The following is a 20000-nucleotide window of genomic DNA, read 5'->3' as shown; positions in this document are numbered from 1 at the left end:
TCAGCCTGACTCCACCCAAGTCAACCGACTAAAATCCAAGTATAAATCCTGCTTGTAAAAGTTAAGCGGAACCATGTTGGGGATAAAATAATACAAGAGCAGAACTTACAAGTGGCTAATGTTTTCCTTTTCATTTCTATTATGTACATTTTATTTCTTTATTATGCAATCAGTTGAAAAAAGAAAACTATTTTAAAAGAAAACTGTAAAGCAAAAAATAAAAAATGGCTCGTTTGGAACAAAAATGTCTTGAAATATTATATGAATCTGAGGTTTTGCTTTTATATGACGGAGTATCACAAAAAATTCATTGAGAATATACTAAATAATTATATAACACTATGATAATAAAATCATGAGAATTAAGTCATAAGAGAGTAAAGTTGAAATACTACGTTAAAAAAAAGTCTTAGTATTATGAGAATAAAGTCATAACATTACAGTTTTATTCTGGTAATATTACAACTTTATTCTCATAAAATTAGCTTCATTTTCAAAATATTGACTTTATTCCCATAATATTATGACTTATTCTAGTAGCTCTATGAGTTTATTCCTGTAATTTTGTGACTTTTCTTCTTGTTTGAGTTTGTTCTCATAGTATTACAATTTTATTCTCTTAATTTTACAACTTTATTCTCATAATTTTGTTTTATTTGTTGAGTATGTCCCTAATACTCTGTCATACTTTCAGATTTAAACCTTTGCTGCACATTTTATCTGAAAAATGATTTGCAGTTTTTGTACTTTTATATACTTTTTACATTTAGATTTTTTTTTTTCATTCATTGGTTGCATTGCAAAGGAACAGTTTCACCAAACAAAATTCAATGTTTGAAAAATTGTCCGATAAGTAAAAATTACTCACATAAACTCCTCTCTTCATGTTTTGTACCTTTGACCTTCCGAATGAAATCAGGTCTTTATCTTAGAAACCCTTTATTATTTGATAAATTACCTTGCCATAACTGTTATCGTTCTTGTTTTGCCCGGAAGGCGGCGCCGTCGAGCTAAACTAATCCGCAACAATCGCGCTACGTCACTCCGTCAGGCTCAGCCGGTAAGAGTCGATGGCTCGGTATCGCGAGAGCGGCGTAGCGCGACCGCAGCGCTGGATGGCGCTGGTGGTGGACCGAGGAAGGAGGGGATAGATGCGCCCACGACTCGCCCTCTCTTCCGTCTGATCACACGGTAGGACACGCGATCGGACGAGGACTGGCGGCGACAGCAGCCGGGCTGAGTAGGAACTGCTCAGCGTGTTCTGCACGGGCTCAAACGGACCGGACCGGTCTCAGATCTGGACTCCAGGGGACATAGTAGGTGTGTGTGTGTCTCTTTATGTGCTTTGAGTCGCATCTCCCAGATGTGTGTGATGTGCTCCAGATGTGCGCTCTGAGGCTGGCTGTCATTTTTTCCCTGCATCATCATCATCATCATCATCATCATGACTAACATGTTAGCAGCATCAGCATCATCATTATCATCATCATCACCAGCATGGTTCAGTTTGTATCTGCTCTCAGTTTCATTATTCTATCAGGTGGTGTGTGTGTGCGTGTGCGTGTTTTTGCGTGTGGTCATCCTGGGACCACGTAAGGCTTAAAATCAGTTACAGGTGTTAATAGTTCAGGCTGTCCCATCCCATAACTCACATGGCCGCGCGTCCCTGCGTGTTTTGAGGTTTGGACCGTGTTTGTTGGACTGTTCGCGGACTTGTTGATGTCCAGGAGACCCCAGCCAGCAGCCTCTTGTTGAGACGGATTCGCGCTTCGCTGTCACCATCTCCTTTTCCTCCTCCTCCTCTTCCTCTCATAGTGATTTAAAGTTGCGGGCTTTGATCCGCCTGATTGATGACTTTGGCCCAGCCAATAGCGCCGTCACATTATCGGGACGGTGACAGCCTTGTGCCGCGTGCGCACTCACACGTGAGTTCTCTAAATAAATAAATAAAAAATGACATAAAAAAAATAAATTAATAAATAAAAAATGGGGGGAACATATTGCCAGCATTTCGTGAGGTTTCGTTTTTTTGGAGATGGTTAAAGAGTCTCCGTTTGGGACGCAGCGTGGGGGGCTTTAGCCGAAAGATGTCCCCACAACACGAGTAACACAAACCGCACGCACACGTGAGGATACGCAACACCTTCGCCCTTCAAACTGAGCTCAAATGTCGCCTCGACATTTAGGTTTAAATTCCCGTCAGCTTTGGGTTTTTGGAAATGAAGCAGAAATTAGCCGAACTGTCCACACACTGGGGGGAAATAATGCACAGAGCAGAAGTGTTGATTTGAGCGTTCCCACGTTTTATCTCACAACCTTCACTGGGTTTTATTCTATTTTTATGTGACGGACCAGCGCAAAGTAGATGAAGACAAATAATTAGGGATTTGAAAGTGAAAAGTGTGGCTGGGAATTTTATTGCAGAGCATTATTTGGGTATCCAGATACTAAATTATTTGCCCATTCTTTTGTATCCAGATTGAGATACAATCCATGAAAATACATTTTATGTCCTGCCACTGATTCTCACTTTGTTTTTGGTATGGACTTTGACTGGGCCTCTCTAACACAGAAATATGACCCAAAGCTATTTTTGATGTTGTTTTCACTTGTGTTTAGATATCCATGTTATCAATGTTAGTTCTTTTGTTTCGACTTTCTTAGTTCCTTCTTGCGTCCTGTTCTGTGGACTTTGGTTTTGACTCTAGAGTTGGTCTTAAAGTCAAGTTTATTTGTATAGCTCATTGCAACAACAAAGCAGATTAACTACCACAATAACTAATTAGGAAATGTTCTGTTTTTCTTAATGTCTTCTCTCAACATGGTTACTTTCACACTGCAACCTGAAGTGACTCAATTCTGATATTTTTTTCTTTTTTGCCTTAATGCGACCTGTATCTGATCTGTGCATGACAGTCCGAATAACACAGATCGTTTTTTGTTGTTTTGTTTTTGAATGCCACATGGATACCCCATATACGTTTTAAACAGAACCTTATTGTAGAAACTACCGAATTTTACAAGCACACATACTTCTTATACAGTATCTTGAGTGACTAGCAGTCAATGAAGACAAAAAGAGGCAAAGAGCTTACAGAATGACATGAAAGCCATATGACACAATAAGTGATTAATATTAGAAAACAAAATACCCATAAAGCGTAATAAACTGAACAGCTGTAATTATTGCACAGGGTCTTAATCATTAAATGGATAAATGTCAAAATATTATGCTACTTTAGAGCAGAGCAGCATTCTTTGTCTCAATCATTTTCACAGAGTTGAACGGAGTGAAATTTATTTTAGCTAACATCGAAGGTTGGGGTGTGGAAACCCGATCCGATCTTCTCAAATGAGATTTGAATCTGAACGTCCAGGTCGCGTTCATCCCACCCGAACATCATTAGTACTCGACGAACGTCACTATTTTGCGCCCTAACAACCGTGGCGGACTATTATGAGGATTAAGTTGTTAAAGTGCTGGTTCCGGTCGGACAACAACTTCATAATTGTAAATTATGCTCCACTGTTCGCGTCCATGTTTACTTCCGCAAACACTGAGCACTTCTTCTTTTCAATGGCGGTTGGCAAAAACACTGAACACGCTCTCTATCTGTGATGTTATCGCGCCCTCTACTGCACATGCGGGACACTTTCACGTCGTTTGCTCGTTCACGCTGATATACAAGTCGCATGTATTTGGAGGTGTGAACAATCAAATCCGATTCAGGTTGCAGTGTGAACGTAGCCCTTGAGACATTTGGCAAAAACATTGTGTTGACTGATGAGACAATAACGTTTTGAACGGGCCACATCCTGGTACAGCTGGTGGTGAACTGACAGAGATTCATAAAGATTGCTTCATATCCCTAATCAAACATGGTGGCAGCCTGATGGTCTGATGGGAATTATTTTTCTCCATACCCAGACACTCCTGTACGCTGAAACAAACTCAAAGATAATCCGAAACACATCAGCAAGTCCACTTTTAAGGAGTGGTCTAGTCAAAGACCAGATTGAAATCTGACTATTATGCTGTGGCATGACAATAAACATTAAATTGATGCAATAAACCCACCAGTTTACATTGATAAATTGATTTAAGCAGTTAAACAAATAGAATATAGTAAAACCTTTTTGACCCACTTCGCTCTTCCTCATGGCCATTCCTGAACTTCCGTTTCCCAACTAATTTAATTTGATAATAGCTTCACTCACACCAAACACTTGATTTAATAATCTAAAAACATTACAGCTGAATAGGGGAGTGTCTAATTATTTAAAAAGAGAAGTTTGTCTTTGTAATGAGACAAATGTAGGGATTACAGCAGAACGAATGGTGCATGAGTTTCTGGTTCACGCTTCCCATCAAACATCAAGTCGTGTCCTTACTGATGTTTCTATAATTCATAAGGATCTCCTAAGCTTTCGCCATATCCAGCCTTTCAGCTCATCGTGTAGCAGAGATGCACTGCAAGATCTTTTTTGACAACTGTGTCGTTGTTCATTTATCCGGTGTTTTAACGTTAGCATTATGCAGACGCCAACATGGTCTGCTGTTATGGGACCATAAGAGGGATAAATTAAAGGAAGCTGCATGTCTGAACCTGTGTGGCGCTCTACAGACCACAAGTCATGGGAATTATTCTTCGCAGGTCCCCGGCCATAAAGTGAAACGTTTAAAAGCCAAGGATATTGAATTTCCTTATATTCACTAATTGGTTTAAGTCCTCGGAGTGTTTCTCATGCGCTGCTCATGTGTGACTGATCCCAAATTGAGTCTTCGGGCCGTTTGTTGACATTTGAGGTGAGCTGAGGTGTTTCGGACTGTGTGGCGTGGGTCCAGCTGCCGTCCGTGGGATGATATGCAAACGGTAAATAAGGCATTCTCATATAGCATATCTCCTGTGACCTTTAAAGCCAGCAGGGATGCAGCTTCTTTTTCTTGTAATTTATATGCTTTGACATGTTTCTGTTCATCCTTTCCTCATTTTAATGTATTGTGTTCTATTTTATTTCATTTAGCAGCATTTTATTTCTGCGTTTCCTTTTTAAAGTTTTTGTTATCTAGTTTCCTTCCCTTTCCTTTCATTTTCTTTCCTTTCCTTCCTTTACTTTCCTTTCCCTGTTCCATTTCCTATCATCTCACTTTGGAAAATCTCCTCTCTTCTTTTTCTCATCGTTCCCCTTCTTTCTTCTCCTCTCCCTTCTGCACTGACCCAAACTGGGAGAACCTCATGTTTCCCAGCATGCATTGAAAATAAGGATGGTTATGTAATAGCCTAATATTAAGCAAATTTCCATGCCTGTTTTTGTGTTTCCTGCTAACAGGATTAGCGGTGGACATGTGACATGGGCATAATGGGTTGCATATAGGCTACACTGTGCATGCATACCCACAGCTCGAGTGAGGAGTCGCTCATGTGCTTCAGTGTTGCAGAGTCTCAGCAGGAAAATGACCTTGAAGCCAAACCCTTTATACAAACAGGTAGCCGGCTGCACGTGGGGCACAAACGTAACTTTTCATACCAGTTTAAGTGTTAAAACTGAGGGATGAAAGGATGAGCGGCACAGAGGAGAGGACGCACTCTGGGCTCTCCCTATTGTCAACCGAGGCTATTTGAAGTTACACATAACCCAGTTATGGGGAAACCGCTGTGTGTGCACGCACAAGAGAGCATGCATGTCTGGAAACTGGACGGAGAGAGACAGAGATGATTGGTGGACAAGGTATTGAATGAGAACGGAAAATTAATAAAGTTAAAGAAATGGATATGAGAGAGATTAAAATTAAGTTTTTTCAACTTTTACAAATTGCAAAAATGTACTTATTGTGTTGTACGGCCGCATGAGTGGGATGGAGACAGTGTGAGAGACAGGCTATTGTCCTCGGGGACAGTATCAGCTCTTTGTACAGCTTGTTTCACACTGGTGTCACCCGTCACAAGTCACACTGACACACAGCAGGAACATTGAAAGGCAGAGACAGTATCATCCAAAATGGTGTCAGATTATTTCCAGCTAACTCTGAGGTCAGTCGTTGAGTTGGCGAATATGTTCTTCTCTGCTAAGCAAAGCGATACAGGAGGAAACGGGTCACTGCAGTTAGCCCTGGACCTGTAGGGAGTGGAAATAATGAAAATAAATGATGAAAATAAATACGGACCGCTCACTGAATTCACTGAGATTCATTCAAGTAACAAAATGAGAACGATTTATTTCTGTTCATCTTGACAATTGTAACTTTGAAAATAGATTTTACTTGAAAATTTAAATCCAATTAAGGCTGAAACAATTAATTGGAGTATCTGTTTGAAATAATCGACCGGTAATTTAGTAATCTATAAGTCGCTAACTAGAGTATACGAACTCTAAAAAAAGAGAATTTGCTGGGAAAAAAAACAACACAGAGCAGTAGTTATGCATAAATTATACCAAAACATATGTACATTTTGCATTTAAGATACAAAAACGCCCTTTACCTTTAAATATATTCTACTGAGAACTCCATAAGTGGTTCAAGTTCAGTTAAAATAAATTTCCTATTAAGCACCTTTTGCTAACTAGTTGTTAATCAGTTAATCCAAACAATAATCACCAGATCAGTCCTTCACTGTGGTGATGTCAAGTCTGGTTCTTGAGGAATTTCAGGATTCTTCATGCCTCGCTCTGCTGACAAGCTTTATGGAGATACTGATTTATTTTCCAGCAGGACTTGGCAGCTGTTGGTATCATTTTGTTTACAGAATCTATGGAGTATTGAGTATGGAGTATTTTTTAGATAATGAGATTTTAGTCTGCACAGTTCTGTTTGTTTAGAGCTCTCTTCAGATTGAGCTGTTTTAGGGCCTCTGTCACTTTAAATCCAAATAAACTGCTGCTGGCCACGCCCCTCCCCCCACTCAAGAAAGTGGCTGCAAACAGATTCACAATTATACAACCATACATTTAAGTAATAGTAGTAAGTAAAACCTCGTAAACAACCAACAAGAATACAGAAAGAGGTTTCTGGATGGTAAATCAACAACAAAACTCTTGTCTTTTCCAGCAGCCTTTGTGCAGCAGGAAAGCCAGCTGATCAAATGTGCTGGAGGCCCAGTCAGGTTGCTAGGTAACAGGCAGAGCATAAAATATAAATTTATTCCCCAAAAAAAGATTTTAAACACTTTGATTGTTTCTAGGAACAGTTGGGACCCAAATGGAAGTGCTAAAACATGTGAAATGTATATTTTTCATAAAGCAAAGTGAGCTTTTTCAACACGTTGTTAGAGTATAAAGTTCATTAGCTCCGTTTGTTGATGCTGTATATATATAAAACAAGCCCTAAATAAGCAGTGCGTGCCTGTGCTGTACACTTTATTCGGCTGACATTTCTGTGCTGGAAATCCTTCTTCTTTGGTCTCCTTTTTTAAATTGAGTTACTGAAATAAATGACCTTTTGAGTCATATTCTAATTCATTGAGGTCACATTTGAAGTTGTGTTTAAATATGCAACACCAGAACATCACAGTTTGGTCCTGTCACTCAACAGTCACCTGTGCTCTTCTGGGACCAGAGGTGATAATCCCTGCTGCACACTTTGGAAACGCAGCTCCTCTAATGTCTTATTATTCTAATATCACGAGTTCAAACTGCAGATGTTCACTGAATTTTGACTGTATTTCGTGCAACTTGACTCTGGATCCTTCTCATTATTAGGTGGATTTATAGTTTTCAAAACCAAAATCCCAAAATATTAAGTAACAATAAGCTAAAACATTAAGAAACATTTGCAGTATTAATCTTAAGGTATTTTGTAACTATTTATTTGGTCATGCCGCTTCCCATTTTATAATTTATGTTAAAATGGAATATAAGAAATCTTGTGACGTTTGTTCAATGGCCGCAGCATCGCATCTGTTTGCGTAAAAATGTTTGTAGAGCGAAGCTAAATTTTCTGGTGAAATGTCTAGAACTGTGCAGAGATAAATAATGTGAAAACATCTCTCAAAGCGTCTATGCTGAAAAAACGCAAAACTGAAGTATTTATGTTCTAGTTTCTAGTGCAAATATTTTAGTTTTGTCTTATTTTAAGTGTACTGACTTACAAGCTTGATATAGGAATAAACAATTCTTTAATATTGGTGAAAAAGTTACGGAAAAGAATTCTGACTTTAATTCAGATTAAAGTCAGAATTCTGAGATTAAAGTTTTATTTTTAAAAGGCCCTAACACTCTTCTGTACATTTGCACTAGAAACTAGCCCAAAAATACCCGTTTTGTTTTTATTTTTACAGTATACTGCATGTGTGTGAGCTGGTAAGACTTTCCTCTTTATATTCTAGTGATTTGAATTCTGCTTGAAGCTTCTGTGAATTTGTCAAAAAGCCTTTGGCAAGCGCTCTAAACCCAAAGCAGGCTTGATGGAGGCTGAACTCAGGTGTCGTAAACAAAAACAGACTTCTGTAGCAGCGTACCTTTTCCAGGAAGCTTCTCTTCCTGCAGACTGTAGACATTTCACCGCACCTCCCTCTTATTTCATACTGGGGGAAAAAATGCAACTCCTGCAGAAATCATTGTGCTGCTGAAAAGAGCAGGTGTGAACTGTAAATGTTACAAAAGTCTGGACTAAACTGTCTTCAGGTTACCGATGTCACGTTTTTAGAAAATACGAAGAAATTAGAAAACCTTTTGTGCATGAAAATGTTTTAACACATTGTCAAATTGCGCTGATGTGTGCGTCACCATTTGACCGCACCAAGTCGCTGTTTGCTTCTTAATTGCTTGTTTTGATAAAAACTTATCCACGCACACATAGACAGGAATGTTTGGAGCAAATGGGGGGGAAATCACAATGATGTGCGGTTTTCGCCCTTTTCAGTTTTCCTTATTTCAGCTTTCTTCTTACAAAAATATAAGTGTAAAAAAGTGTTTCCAAAAAGGGTTAGAGCAAATAAATCAATAATGATTAAATTTGTAGAGACTCACGCAGAGAAAAAGCAGCAGTTAGAAAGTTTCATTAACCCGAAGTTCTTTGGCGCTCGGACATCGGCAGAAGACGTGCGTGCTGAGAATCGCTTGGATGATCTGTTCAGGGCGAAGCTCAGGGTGGTCTTCCCCCGGGCCCGGATACTGGTGGGGGAGTGGAGCCTGGAGAGGAAGGAGCCTGGAGGAAGCCTGGAAGATGCCCGGGAGGAGGTGGGTCGAAGCGCGGCTGAAGCAGGTGGATCCCTGGTTGTTTGGCCTTTTAAAGGAGCTCTTGCGTGGTGATTGGCTGGAGCGGAGCGACAACCTGGTGCTGGTTGGCTGAGGCGGAGGCCTGTTAATTGATGATGAAGAGAGTCTCACAGCTTGAACTTACGCCTATAGGCTGCATTATATATTGTGATAGACATAATGAATATTAAATTGTTAGATAATTTTACTGAACTTTGATCCAGATTAATTTAAATAATTATTTCAAGTTTATTTTTTAATTTTAGACACATTTGTTCAGTTCTGTTAAGTTTTAACTCAAGTCAAGATAAGGGGTTTGTTTTGTTTTTATTTTATGTAAATAAAATATCAAATCAATGCGTTGAAGTGCCATAAACTTTCTCCAGCTGAACAGAAACAAAACTGAAGTTATAATCTTTGGCCGTAAAGAGGAACAATATATAGCTACAAACTAGAGATCAAATTCAAAATCTGGGTCTAGAGATGGACTGTGACCTGAACGTTCAGAGTCACATAAAGATAATTACAAAGTCAGCGTTCTTCTAATCTTCCAGGAATAAAGGACTGATGATTAGAGCGATCACACAGCAGTGGTGTCAAACTCATTTTCATTTTGGGCCAATATGAAAAATCTGAACTTTCTTAAAGGGCTGGTTGTGCCAGAATAGATTGATAAAACCAATTCAACTATTCAAATATCAATAAAGATTGTTTTAGTGTTTTTTTTTGCTATCAAACTTGCAAATTTTAGAATTTTTATAATATTTGCTGTTAAATGTGACTTTTTATCACTCGCGTATCGATTACGGACTATGACTTGACATCAACTTAGGCTGAGGCAGCAGTTACTTAATGTTTTTGACTAATTTTGAGAAAATGTTCAGTAAAATCAGGAAAATAAAAGTGGAAATTTGTTGATTTTCTGTGCATTTTGCAGATTTTTGCAAAACTTAGAACAACTTATTGATATAATGTAGAGTCTAGAGGGCCACATAGAAAACTAAGTCGGGCCAGATTTGGCCCCCAGGCCTTGAGTTTCACACGTGGCTTACAGTATTCTAGAAAGAAAACACACACTGAACTAGCACTGTGGCTGTTTTCTACAGGTTACGCCACCCGGAATCAAAGCAGAGCGTGAATATACGGCCATTGTCGTCTCCACGATGAATTTCTCCTCGATGTGTGGCTGCTGTCTGGGCTGCCGTCCCGAGCCGTCCAGAGCAGGATCAGGGAATGTGATTGACTTATGCCTTGACTCACTCTGGCTTCCAGGAAGTCTCCTACATCAGTACACATCATCATCATCACTCCCCATCCCAGCATGCAACAGAGTGTTTCGCGTGTGCTCTCTCAACCAGTTCAGCACAGTGTGTCTCTCTGTTAAATCACATGGTCCAGCTTTTCCCCCGCATGCCTGCTGCTTGGCCTATTTCCATGGTAACTAGCCGAAGATGTGGGGACATGCGTACAACACATATGCATATGTACACACACATACACACACCCACACGCACCTAGGCAGTCCACATAAACAGCAGTTGTGAGACCTCGGCACTGTGATCTTGGTTGTGTGTGGCTGTAGGGTGCAGTCAGAGACAGGAAGTGTGATCACACACTCTGCACAGGCTCAGTGGGGAACATAGCCATGCACATGCACACACACACACACACACACACACGCACACACATGCTGCTGTGACAGAGGCTGGGGATGTGGCGCTGTGGAGAAAAAATGGCACAAAGAGACATGCCAGCCAAATCCTGCTATAAACCTCACAATTCAGATAGATAGATAGATAGATAGATAGATAGATAGATAGATAGATAGATAGATAGATAGATAGATAGATAGATAGATAGATAGATAGATAGATAGATAGATAGATAGATAGATAGATAGATAGATAGATAGATAGATAGATAGATAGATAGATAGATAGATAGATAGATAGTACAGCAGTGATTGTTCAAGTACCCGCAGCATCCCTGTGGCCTTTGGCCTTTCGCCAAGGTGATGCTGTGGTGTTAATGCAGCCCAGCTATCAGACAAGGGAGCTTTGCCAAAAGCAGGGAAGCAATAAAGTAAGAACGTATGGAAAGAAAAGTGGTGGGGGGACTGCGGCTCTATTACATTCTGCCCCGCGATGTTATGCAAATTCAGTCGTGTTCATGATTTTATCATCACACTAAAGTTCTGAGACTTTTAGCATGCTGGAATCACCATAAGCTCCTCATTTGGTCCCTGTGCACGGATTAAAATGTGACATAACAGACAAAAGCATCCAAAATGGATTGCTGTCCATGGAGGCTGATTTTATATTAGGCAGTGTGAGCATCGGTCCTGAAAGTTCAGTTCAGCACCATTCGGATAACTGAGCTTAAGATTTGACTAGGACTCATAGTCTTGGACTTGATTCTCATGAACAATCTTTATCTAATGTTATTAGGGCTGGAATTACTGGGCCCAAGAAAAGGAAGATGTTTTCTCCTGGATCTCCAGTTTCCAAAAGCTACTGAAGTTAGCCGCTACCAGGCACCCAACAGATGTTCTTTTGTTGGTCCACTTTAGATTTTCCATTTAGAGCTGCTGTGGGAACTCGGTATGTTCCTGTTTGCTTAATGTTTTGAGTCCTAACAGATTGGTTTTTGTGTCTTCCAGATAAAGTGAAAGAGGAGAAGAAACCACAGGGATCCCCACATGGGAGCAGCACTGCTGTCAGAGCCGCTTTTATCGGAGACAATCTGCCAAATCGTTCTTTGGAAACGCTCTCATGGCTTCAAACACAGACTCATAAACCCATGGAGCTAAAAACAGAAAACCAACGCAATCACTGGCAAATATAAGTGGACCACTTTAAAAAAGAAAAACACGGCAGGACAGTGGGAGGGTTGTATGGGGGCCAGATCCCTATCCAAGACATCTTGCATCTCTTCAGTCCACAGACTTCCTTCCACCCCTCCTTCCGTTTCCTCCTGCTCTGCCTTTCTCCCATTCTCCATCTTTCTCTCTCATGGGAGTGACATAGAGGCTGTCGCTTGGTCTTCTGCCCAGACCCTTTTCTGCATCCCTGTGGGAACGGGGACGTCCAGGTAGTGATGTCGTGGAAGAGGAACTACTTTGCCTCTGGTGGCGGAGCGGCTGGCGGGATGCAGGGGCTGGTGACCCCGAGAACCATGACCTCCATCGCGCCGAGCAAAGGCCTGAGCAACGAGCCGGGACAAAACAGCTGCTTCCTCAACAGCGCTCTGCAGGTCAGTTGGGTGAACTCACAACCGCAGACCAACTTTAATCTAAAAATAGAGAATAATTCTCAGGAATGAGCTGCATTAGGGCCTCTTGTCTCTTTATATCCAGATAATATGCTGCTGGCCACACTTCTCCAATACAACATTTACACTCACACTTAAAAATGGCTGCAAACAGATGTACATTTATACAATCGTATATCTTTGAAAAGCAGAAGTAGAGCCTCCTGCACAACCAACAAGAATACAGGAAGTGGTTTCTGGGTCATAAGTCAATAACAAAACACTTGTCTTTTCCAATAGCCATTATTCAGCGGTAAAACGAGCTCACCAAATGCTTGTGTTGCTGGGTAACCAGGCGTAGCTTGGCTGGGGTTGCTAAGTAATGGTGCAGATTTAACAACTGGGAGGTTTTTGAAACAGCTCGTTTTTCAGACACCAAAAAACATTAACTTGTTGAGGAAAAACAGCCTGGTGTTTTTTTTTTCTTCTTTTAATAAAGCTCTTGGATTGTTTTTAGAAACAGTTGGACGTTTTAGCAAATTTACCAATTTCTAAAACTTTGAGAGCTTATTTACAGACCCTCTGAACATTTCCACATTGCAGCAATATTGATCAAAGTATTTTATGATATTTTAAGTGATATTAACACATAACTATGAAGTTTCTATTTTTCTATCTTTTCAACCGATACTTTGTAGAAAAATATTTAGTTATTTATTTTTTTGTGTTCTTATCCACCGTCTGCACAGAAAGAAAAACATTCTTGTCTGTTCTTTTGGACTGAAACGATTAATTAGATTAGTTGTGATAAATCGATTATAGACTAATTTAGTAACTAATTGTTAATTGCATTCAGACTCAAAAAACCCCCAACATTTGTTGAACAAAATAAAAGAGCAGTAAGTAAACCAACCTATACAAACCTACACAGAATAATCAATAATCAACAGATTAATTGATAACTAAAATAATCATTAATTCTTGCCCTACTATTCAGGCTTTGTCAGATTAGATGATAATCAGATATAAACTACAATTTTCAAGTTTTACCACTCAGTTGAATTTATGTCTGAACTTTGACTAGGCCATTTTTGCACTTTCATCTGAAATACTTCAGTGTTTGGTTGTATGTTTCGTGTCATTGTCTTGCTAGAAGTTGAACATTTAGCCCCAATCTTTAGCTCCATGTGTCTCCATATTAACTCTGTGCATCTTCTCTGTCTACCGTGAAGAAAAGCATCCCAGCATCATGATGCTGCCACCACCTTATTTTACAGTTATGAAGGTGTGTTCAAGTTGATTTGCAGTGTTTTCCACATACAGTATTTTTTCTAACAAAACCACTTTCTGGCAAAGGAATCACAGACTGGTTGTCTTTAATGTGCAAGAGTTCATCTTGAGTTCAAAATCAAAAGAAAACCAAGAGACCCAAAGGTTTTCTGGTCTCCCGTTTTAAAAATGTTAAATATGATTTGAAAGAGAGTGACATGGAGAGGAGATAATCTGAGCTGAATACCAAGTCTGTCTGAAATCATTTTGCGTTATTCCTACAAAATAAATTTTGCTGCAAAATCCACATTAAGAAGATCCAGTTTTAAAAATACTTTATTTGTCAAATAAAACAATGAAACTGTAAAACGTATAAATATTTAATCTTATTTCCTTTTGAAAGGTTTTTAAACAAAGAGAAAGATAAAACCTTTGTAGTAAGAGGATTCATTCATAAGCAATAATTTTAAATAAAATAATTGTTTTAAAAACAAAGCACACACAATCAAATCCCCCCAAAATTATTATTGTGATTCTTTTTAAAATATTGTCTATAGATTTTGCACACACACTTTTCTTATTCCCTTTATGTTGAAAATCTAAGCCGTTCTCAGTTTATTCAGGTACAATGCAGTGGATTAAATCAGAAAATACTGATGTGTTAGATAGGTCCAGTCAAGACTTGAAAATTGGTGTTTTCTTTTGTGCATATTATGAAACAAATATATGCATTCCCTTCTTTTTCTCAACCTCAACTCTGTTGATTTGGTAAAATAAAATCCAGGTGAAGTCTGTGGTTGAAACGTGACAAAACGCGATAAAGTTAAAGCAGGACGAATGCTTTAGCAAAGCACTGTGCTGTATTTTAAAGGTATTTTATTGGTCTGCGCTAATATGTACAGCCTGACTGACGGCTTATTCGTCAAAGTTGTGCAGCCCTGCCCATCTGCCCCTAAAACACTGCAGCAAACTGCAATCAGAAGAGTAACAGACACAGGATTATGGGGCAGCGTAGCCGTGTTTTAGTGGAGCTTGGCTCGAGCTGACCTCAGCGTGGACGTCCAATGTGTGTACGCAAAGATGCTAACTCTGCACTGCTTACACATATATAGAAAAAAAAGACACTCTTGCCTCCTACCAAGACTTCCAGCTGGCTCACCCTACACACACACACACACACACGCACACACACGCACACGCACACACACTGAAATGCCTCTTGACTATTGGCTTGAAAGAGAGAGAGGGGAAGATGGGAGAGAGGTTGGAGTAAGCTGAAGAGGGATTGGGCAGAAGCTTAGGGAGAGTTGATGAGAACAGAGGGGTGTAGATGCAAAGAGTAAAAGTTGCAGACTGCAGAGAGGAGGAGAAGAAGAAGGAGGGATGAGGAGTATACAGTATGAAAAAGACGAGGAGAGGACTTCAGGGGATACTGCTCCGAGGAAGAGAGGAAACAAAGACTCCAGCAAGGTAAGAGGAAAACGGCTTGAGCAGAAAGGGTGAAAAGACAAAGTGGAGGACAAAATGAAGAAACATGCAAAGCAGCTCCAGTAGAGTGAGAATTGGGCCACTTCAAGGACGCATATAGACGCTAACACACACACACACATGGAGGGGACAGCATGTTTAGCTGGACACAGATGAGCGGGGATAAACTGAGGGACAGAACTAAACTGCTTTTGGCAAGGCTTTCAGTGTGTGTGTGTGTGTGTGTGTGTGTGTGTGTGTTCATGCTTTTTTCTCGTGTTATGGCTCAGTGTGCCGGTTTTTAATTTGTTAATCTTGGAATTTTGTTCACTTCTATAAAAGTTAAATAGTGCCTAAGCCACCTGCTAAATGGTGAAGAGAAGAAATGCATTGCTAAATGTTCAGAAAGGGTTTGTTTTGTCTAAAGAGACCAATGCAAATAGCAGGAGAGTAACAATAGATCTGCCTCATAAAACCTGAAGATGCATCGATCGATTTTGGGAGATGAGACGAGACTGTACCGGTATTTCTGGGAAAACAAAGAATAATCATCTTTTTGTTGTTTTCACAAAGAGTTCAGGTAAAACACCAAATCCAATACCTGACGACAGAAAAAAAAAAGCAATATTCATGCTTTGGAGTCTCTTTAAACCGAGATAAAATGAGGAGGCAACAAGGCCTTGTGACCTTAAAGTCGCCAGTATAGAAGTTGAAAAATGCAAAAAGCTGCTAAGTAACTTTTGATATGACATTAGTGACAATGGATAAACACTTTTCCCTGAAATCAATATAAATCTGAGGGATTCCTGCCTCATTTACTATCAGAAATAAATTACTGAGTTGGATGAAAATCATTTCAGGCTGAACTATTGTTGTTTCACACAAGAGCAGCACCTATCTGAAGTTGAATTACTTATTTTCAAGACTGAAGTTGAAAACCTGAAAGGAAAAGTCCTCCATCTAAGTGTGAGTCATACACTGATACATGCTGATGAATACTGAAGCAATAACATTTTTGCAAACTTTGCCATACTTCCTTTATTGTGTAAAATGATTCAGTCCTGTTGGGTCAGGCTAAATTGAGTGTAATTTTTACCAAAGGGCAGAAGATCTTCATTGATCTTAAATAGTGTTTTAAGAATCTCTGATCAGTCCGAGCTGGTCCGATTATTGTTAGATCTTTACTTTTCCAATAGGAAGCTCCCTCACAGAGTTGGCAGCAACTGATAGCTGGTTATTGTCACAACTTTTATGTCTGTCACCATGTACACAAAATGCTGTCAAACAAACAGAATTTAAAAGTGATGACGGCTTTGTTAATACTTTTGTCATTTTGGAGCTACTTCTGTTGCTTCGAAACGAAAGCTTGAAACAAAAATGCATCTGGAGTAGCAAATCTAAAGCACCTTCCTTCATTTCCATGGCACTTTAATTTAGCTTAGCTACCAGATTAACTCTTATGCTAATGTCAAAATATTTCTTAGCGGATACTACAAAATATTTTGGTTTTTCAACATGGCAAGATTAGAACAGCAGACATTTTCTTTCATACCATTCCTTCAGTTTAAAGTCTTATTCATGAGATGCAGAAAAGTGCTGCAGCAGGTCCCAAATGTTGCTTCCTGCTTCCAATCAGCTGGCTGAAAGAAGGCAACCAGTTTGTTTTACCGCGTTTACAAGAAACAGGGCAAAAAGAAAAAGGAATAAAAATTTATGAACAGTGAGGATTTTTTGACCAAAGGAGTGCTGTCCACCTCTTTTATTCAGCCAAAACTATTTTAAAATACAACATGCTGGTAGCAAGAGCAGACAAACTGACTTATTAACCAGCTTGTTTGGCTCTGTAAAGAGCAGAACAGAAACAATACCACAAACTACTCAAATGTTATATTTATCAGTATTTAAATTGATCCCCCTTAAATATTTTAGTTTTTTTTTTACTTTCTTTTTCTGTTAATTATAATAAAATGCCACAATTACCTAGCAGGTACCAGCAAATCCCTGGTATAAAATGCTCTACCGCAAGTGGATTTAGTGCAAATGTAAGACTCTCTGCGGCCCACTGGGACCCCCCTGGGCCAGGAAGTTAACCTAGTTCTGCTGCAGTGGAGCCGCTGTGAGGCAGCAGCAGCATCAGCACCAACATCAGCAGCAGCAGAGAAGTTTTCTCTGTGAGAATCTGAGGAAAAATACTACTAGGTAAAATCTACGTTTGTGCTTTCATCCGTCGTGGCTGATGGCTGATGTCTATCTTCAGCAGCCGTTGGGTGAAAGGCGGGGTAAACCCTCGACAGGTCACCAGTTCTTTGCAGAATCTACGTACACGCTCAGCAGTTTTTCATTTAACGTAGGCAAAAGTGCAATAGCCAGAAGATGTGTGTTATGAAGTTGGCAGAAACACATGGGCTTTACTGATCAGGCAGAAATGTTTGCTTCTTTGTTTCATGAATTTATCCACATTTATTATCATTTTTTTCTGGAGTTTTTTGTGTAACATTTTACACACTTAATGAACTGATTAAAAGTTTAGCTGTCATGCAATTAACACCTTCGTGGCTGTACTTGAAATCCTTTTTCTGCAGTTCTATTGATGCAGTTGAATGACAGGAAATGTAAGATAAGGTATCAGTGGAGCAGAGGATAGCAGAATGCTTCAAAGTCATTTATATAACGCTGCAGTCGCCTGCAATGAAGAAAGAAATACTACAGTGTAGGTAACTTTCCACTATGTGACAAAGCAAAATGGTTTAGTGTTGATTATGGTTCATTGGTTTGCTCCAGGAGAGGCCGGGCGCTGGGGAAGCTTATCTTTGCTGATGCTAGCGGTTGAGGATAAAGAACATTTATTTTATCACTGGTCTAACACAGAGTAACAACTTTGCTCAACTATCAGACGGTTGAGTCACCAATCAGCCCAACAGCACATCTTTTAATAATGGGAAGAAGTGCAACTTAGCAGAAAAAGCCCCGGCAGAACCAAAGGGGCTACCCTAACACGGTTTTGTCATGACTAATTTAATAGTTTGCAGCATATTTCCATTGTTCTTGCATCACTGCATGCAACGCCTTGCAAACTCATTCCACTTTATTTTTATATTTTTTTGCATCTTTTTATGGGTAAAGACACAAACTTTAATGTGTTCTACTTGGGATTTTAGGTGGAACACCAAAACAAAGTAGTGCATTGTTGTATTGGAAGGATGTGATAAATGGGTAAAAGACTCTTTACAAAGAAAGTCCGAAAAGTGTGTTGTGCATTTGCATTTAGCACCTCTGAGTCAGTACTTTAGTTTGGACCAATTAGAGCTGCAGGTCCTTTGAGAAATCCACAGACTGTGAGTTTTACTTTGAAAAGTAGGCTAAGCTGAGTCAGATAAATTTGAGAGCATCCGTCAACGCTGATTTTCCTGAAACCATTACACAAATTCTCAGTGGTACTTAGGACTTAGTTTGACTTGGACCGGGCCGGTCTCAGATCTGAATTGATCTGAGCCATTTCATGGGATTGCAGTATCCCTGGAAAGTGAACTTTGACGCCGAGTCTCAAATCTTTTGCGGTCTCTGCTTTAAAGGAGACTTATTGAGCAAAATTTACTTTTTGCATGTTTTTTTTTTTACTTTCACTTGAATTTTTACTGCTTCCAAAATCCATTGTAAGCACTCGTTTTTTTCATAATAAGTTTATGTCTTTTGGTGTCTGGAAAATGAGCAGTTTCACAACTGACACATTCGACGTGCCTAGGATCCCCAATAAAGCCCAGCCCTGTTACCTAGCAACCGCAGAGTAGCATCAGCATGATTGGTCAGCTAGTTTTAGTGTTGATTATGGTTCATTGGTCAGCGGTATGCGCTGTACAATGGCGGCTGGAAAACACAAGTGTTTTGTTGTTGACTTACCATTCAGAAACCAGGTGCTGGAAATGTTGAAAATTTTAACTCTTGTGAATACTTTTTCAGTTCACTTTAAATTGGCGTCATTTGAAGATTTTTTGCAATACTTTAAATAACAAGAAATATGTCATATTGTCATTAGATTGTGAAGGAAGATGGCTGACAGTTACATTTTCCACCATAGAGATTGAAGAACAGCAGCTTTTGTTGTTTTCTTGTTTTAATTTTTCTAAATAACTGATGTCCATTTAGCCATTTAATCTTTCCTTTGAATAGATTTACCTTTAACATTGGCCTTTCCTACTATTTAAACCTCACTGCTTCAATAAAAACTCATATAATATGGAATAGCTGGAAACTGAAGCCCTGGCTGTGGCACAGACAGCAGCATCCTTTAGTAATCAAAATGCAGTGAATAGAGACGCTGTTACTACATGTGGTAATGTGAGAGCAGAACAGTAGGAACAGGACATACAGGGCAGAGGTCAGCGGCGGATGGCGGCATCAGGCAGGTGTTGTATTGCAGGTCAGAATAAAGATTTACTTTGTGCAGGAATCTAGGCGGCTTGTTTGAGTTTGTCACAACACTTATAGTTTCCATCAATAAGGACTGAAGTGGCATATTCTTTGTTTATTAGAAGCAAGTAAAATGTTTTTCTCTCACATTAAAATTTAGGTTTATAATATTTTTATATAATTTTAAACTGTAGCAGCAAAATATTTTAGTTTGAATCGATGAGAAGAAATGAGAGTCTATTTAAAGAGAATTCATCTTGTGTTAGTACTAACGTTACAGATAACCCATTTTAATTTGTTTTTAAATGCAACAATGCAATAATATTCACTGTATTATAAGCCTGGCGGGCCACCAGGCTTTACTTGTGCCTCTGTCAGGATTAGCATTGCTAATTTATTGAAGTCTTTTTAAA

At 39.4% G+C, this 20000-nt stretch overlaps 1 protein-coding gene across 1 annotated transcript in view; it reads left to right on the top strand.

Moving 5' to 3' along the window:
- The first annotated feature begins 1109 nt into the window (after positions 1-1109).
- Positions 1110-20000, top strand: part of LOC122823137 (inactive ubiquitin carboxyl-terminal hydrolase 54-like) — a 63822-nt gene continuing 44931 nt past the window's right edge. Inside the window, exons 1-2 of the mRNA XM_044102429.1 lie at positions 1110-1320; positions 11855-12447. Of these exons, the coding sequence (XP_043958364.1) occupies positions 12292-12447 (156 nt within the window). The 5' untranslated portion in view covers positions 1110-1320; positions 11855-12291. The remainder of the gene's footprint in view (positions 1321-11854; positions 12448-20000) is intronic.

The sequence above is a fragment of the Gambusia affinis genome, linkage group LG20 (assembly GCF_019740435.1).
Source record: "Gambusia affinis linkage group LG20, SWU_Gaff_1.0, whole genome shotgun sequence".
Taxonomy (NCBI): Eukaryota; Metazoa; Chordata; class Actinopteri; order Cyprinodontiformes; family Poeciliidae; genus Gambusia; species Gambusia affinis.
The sequence above is the reverse complement of the archived record's forward strand: the minus strand, read 5'-3'. Positions and strand labels throughout refer to the sequence as shown.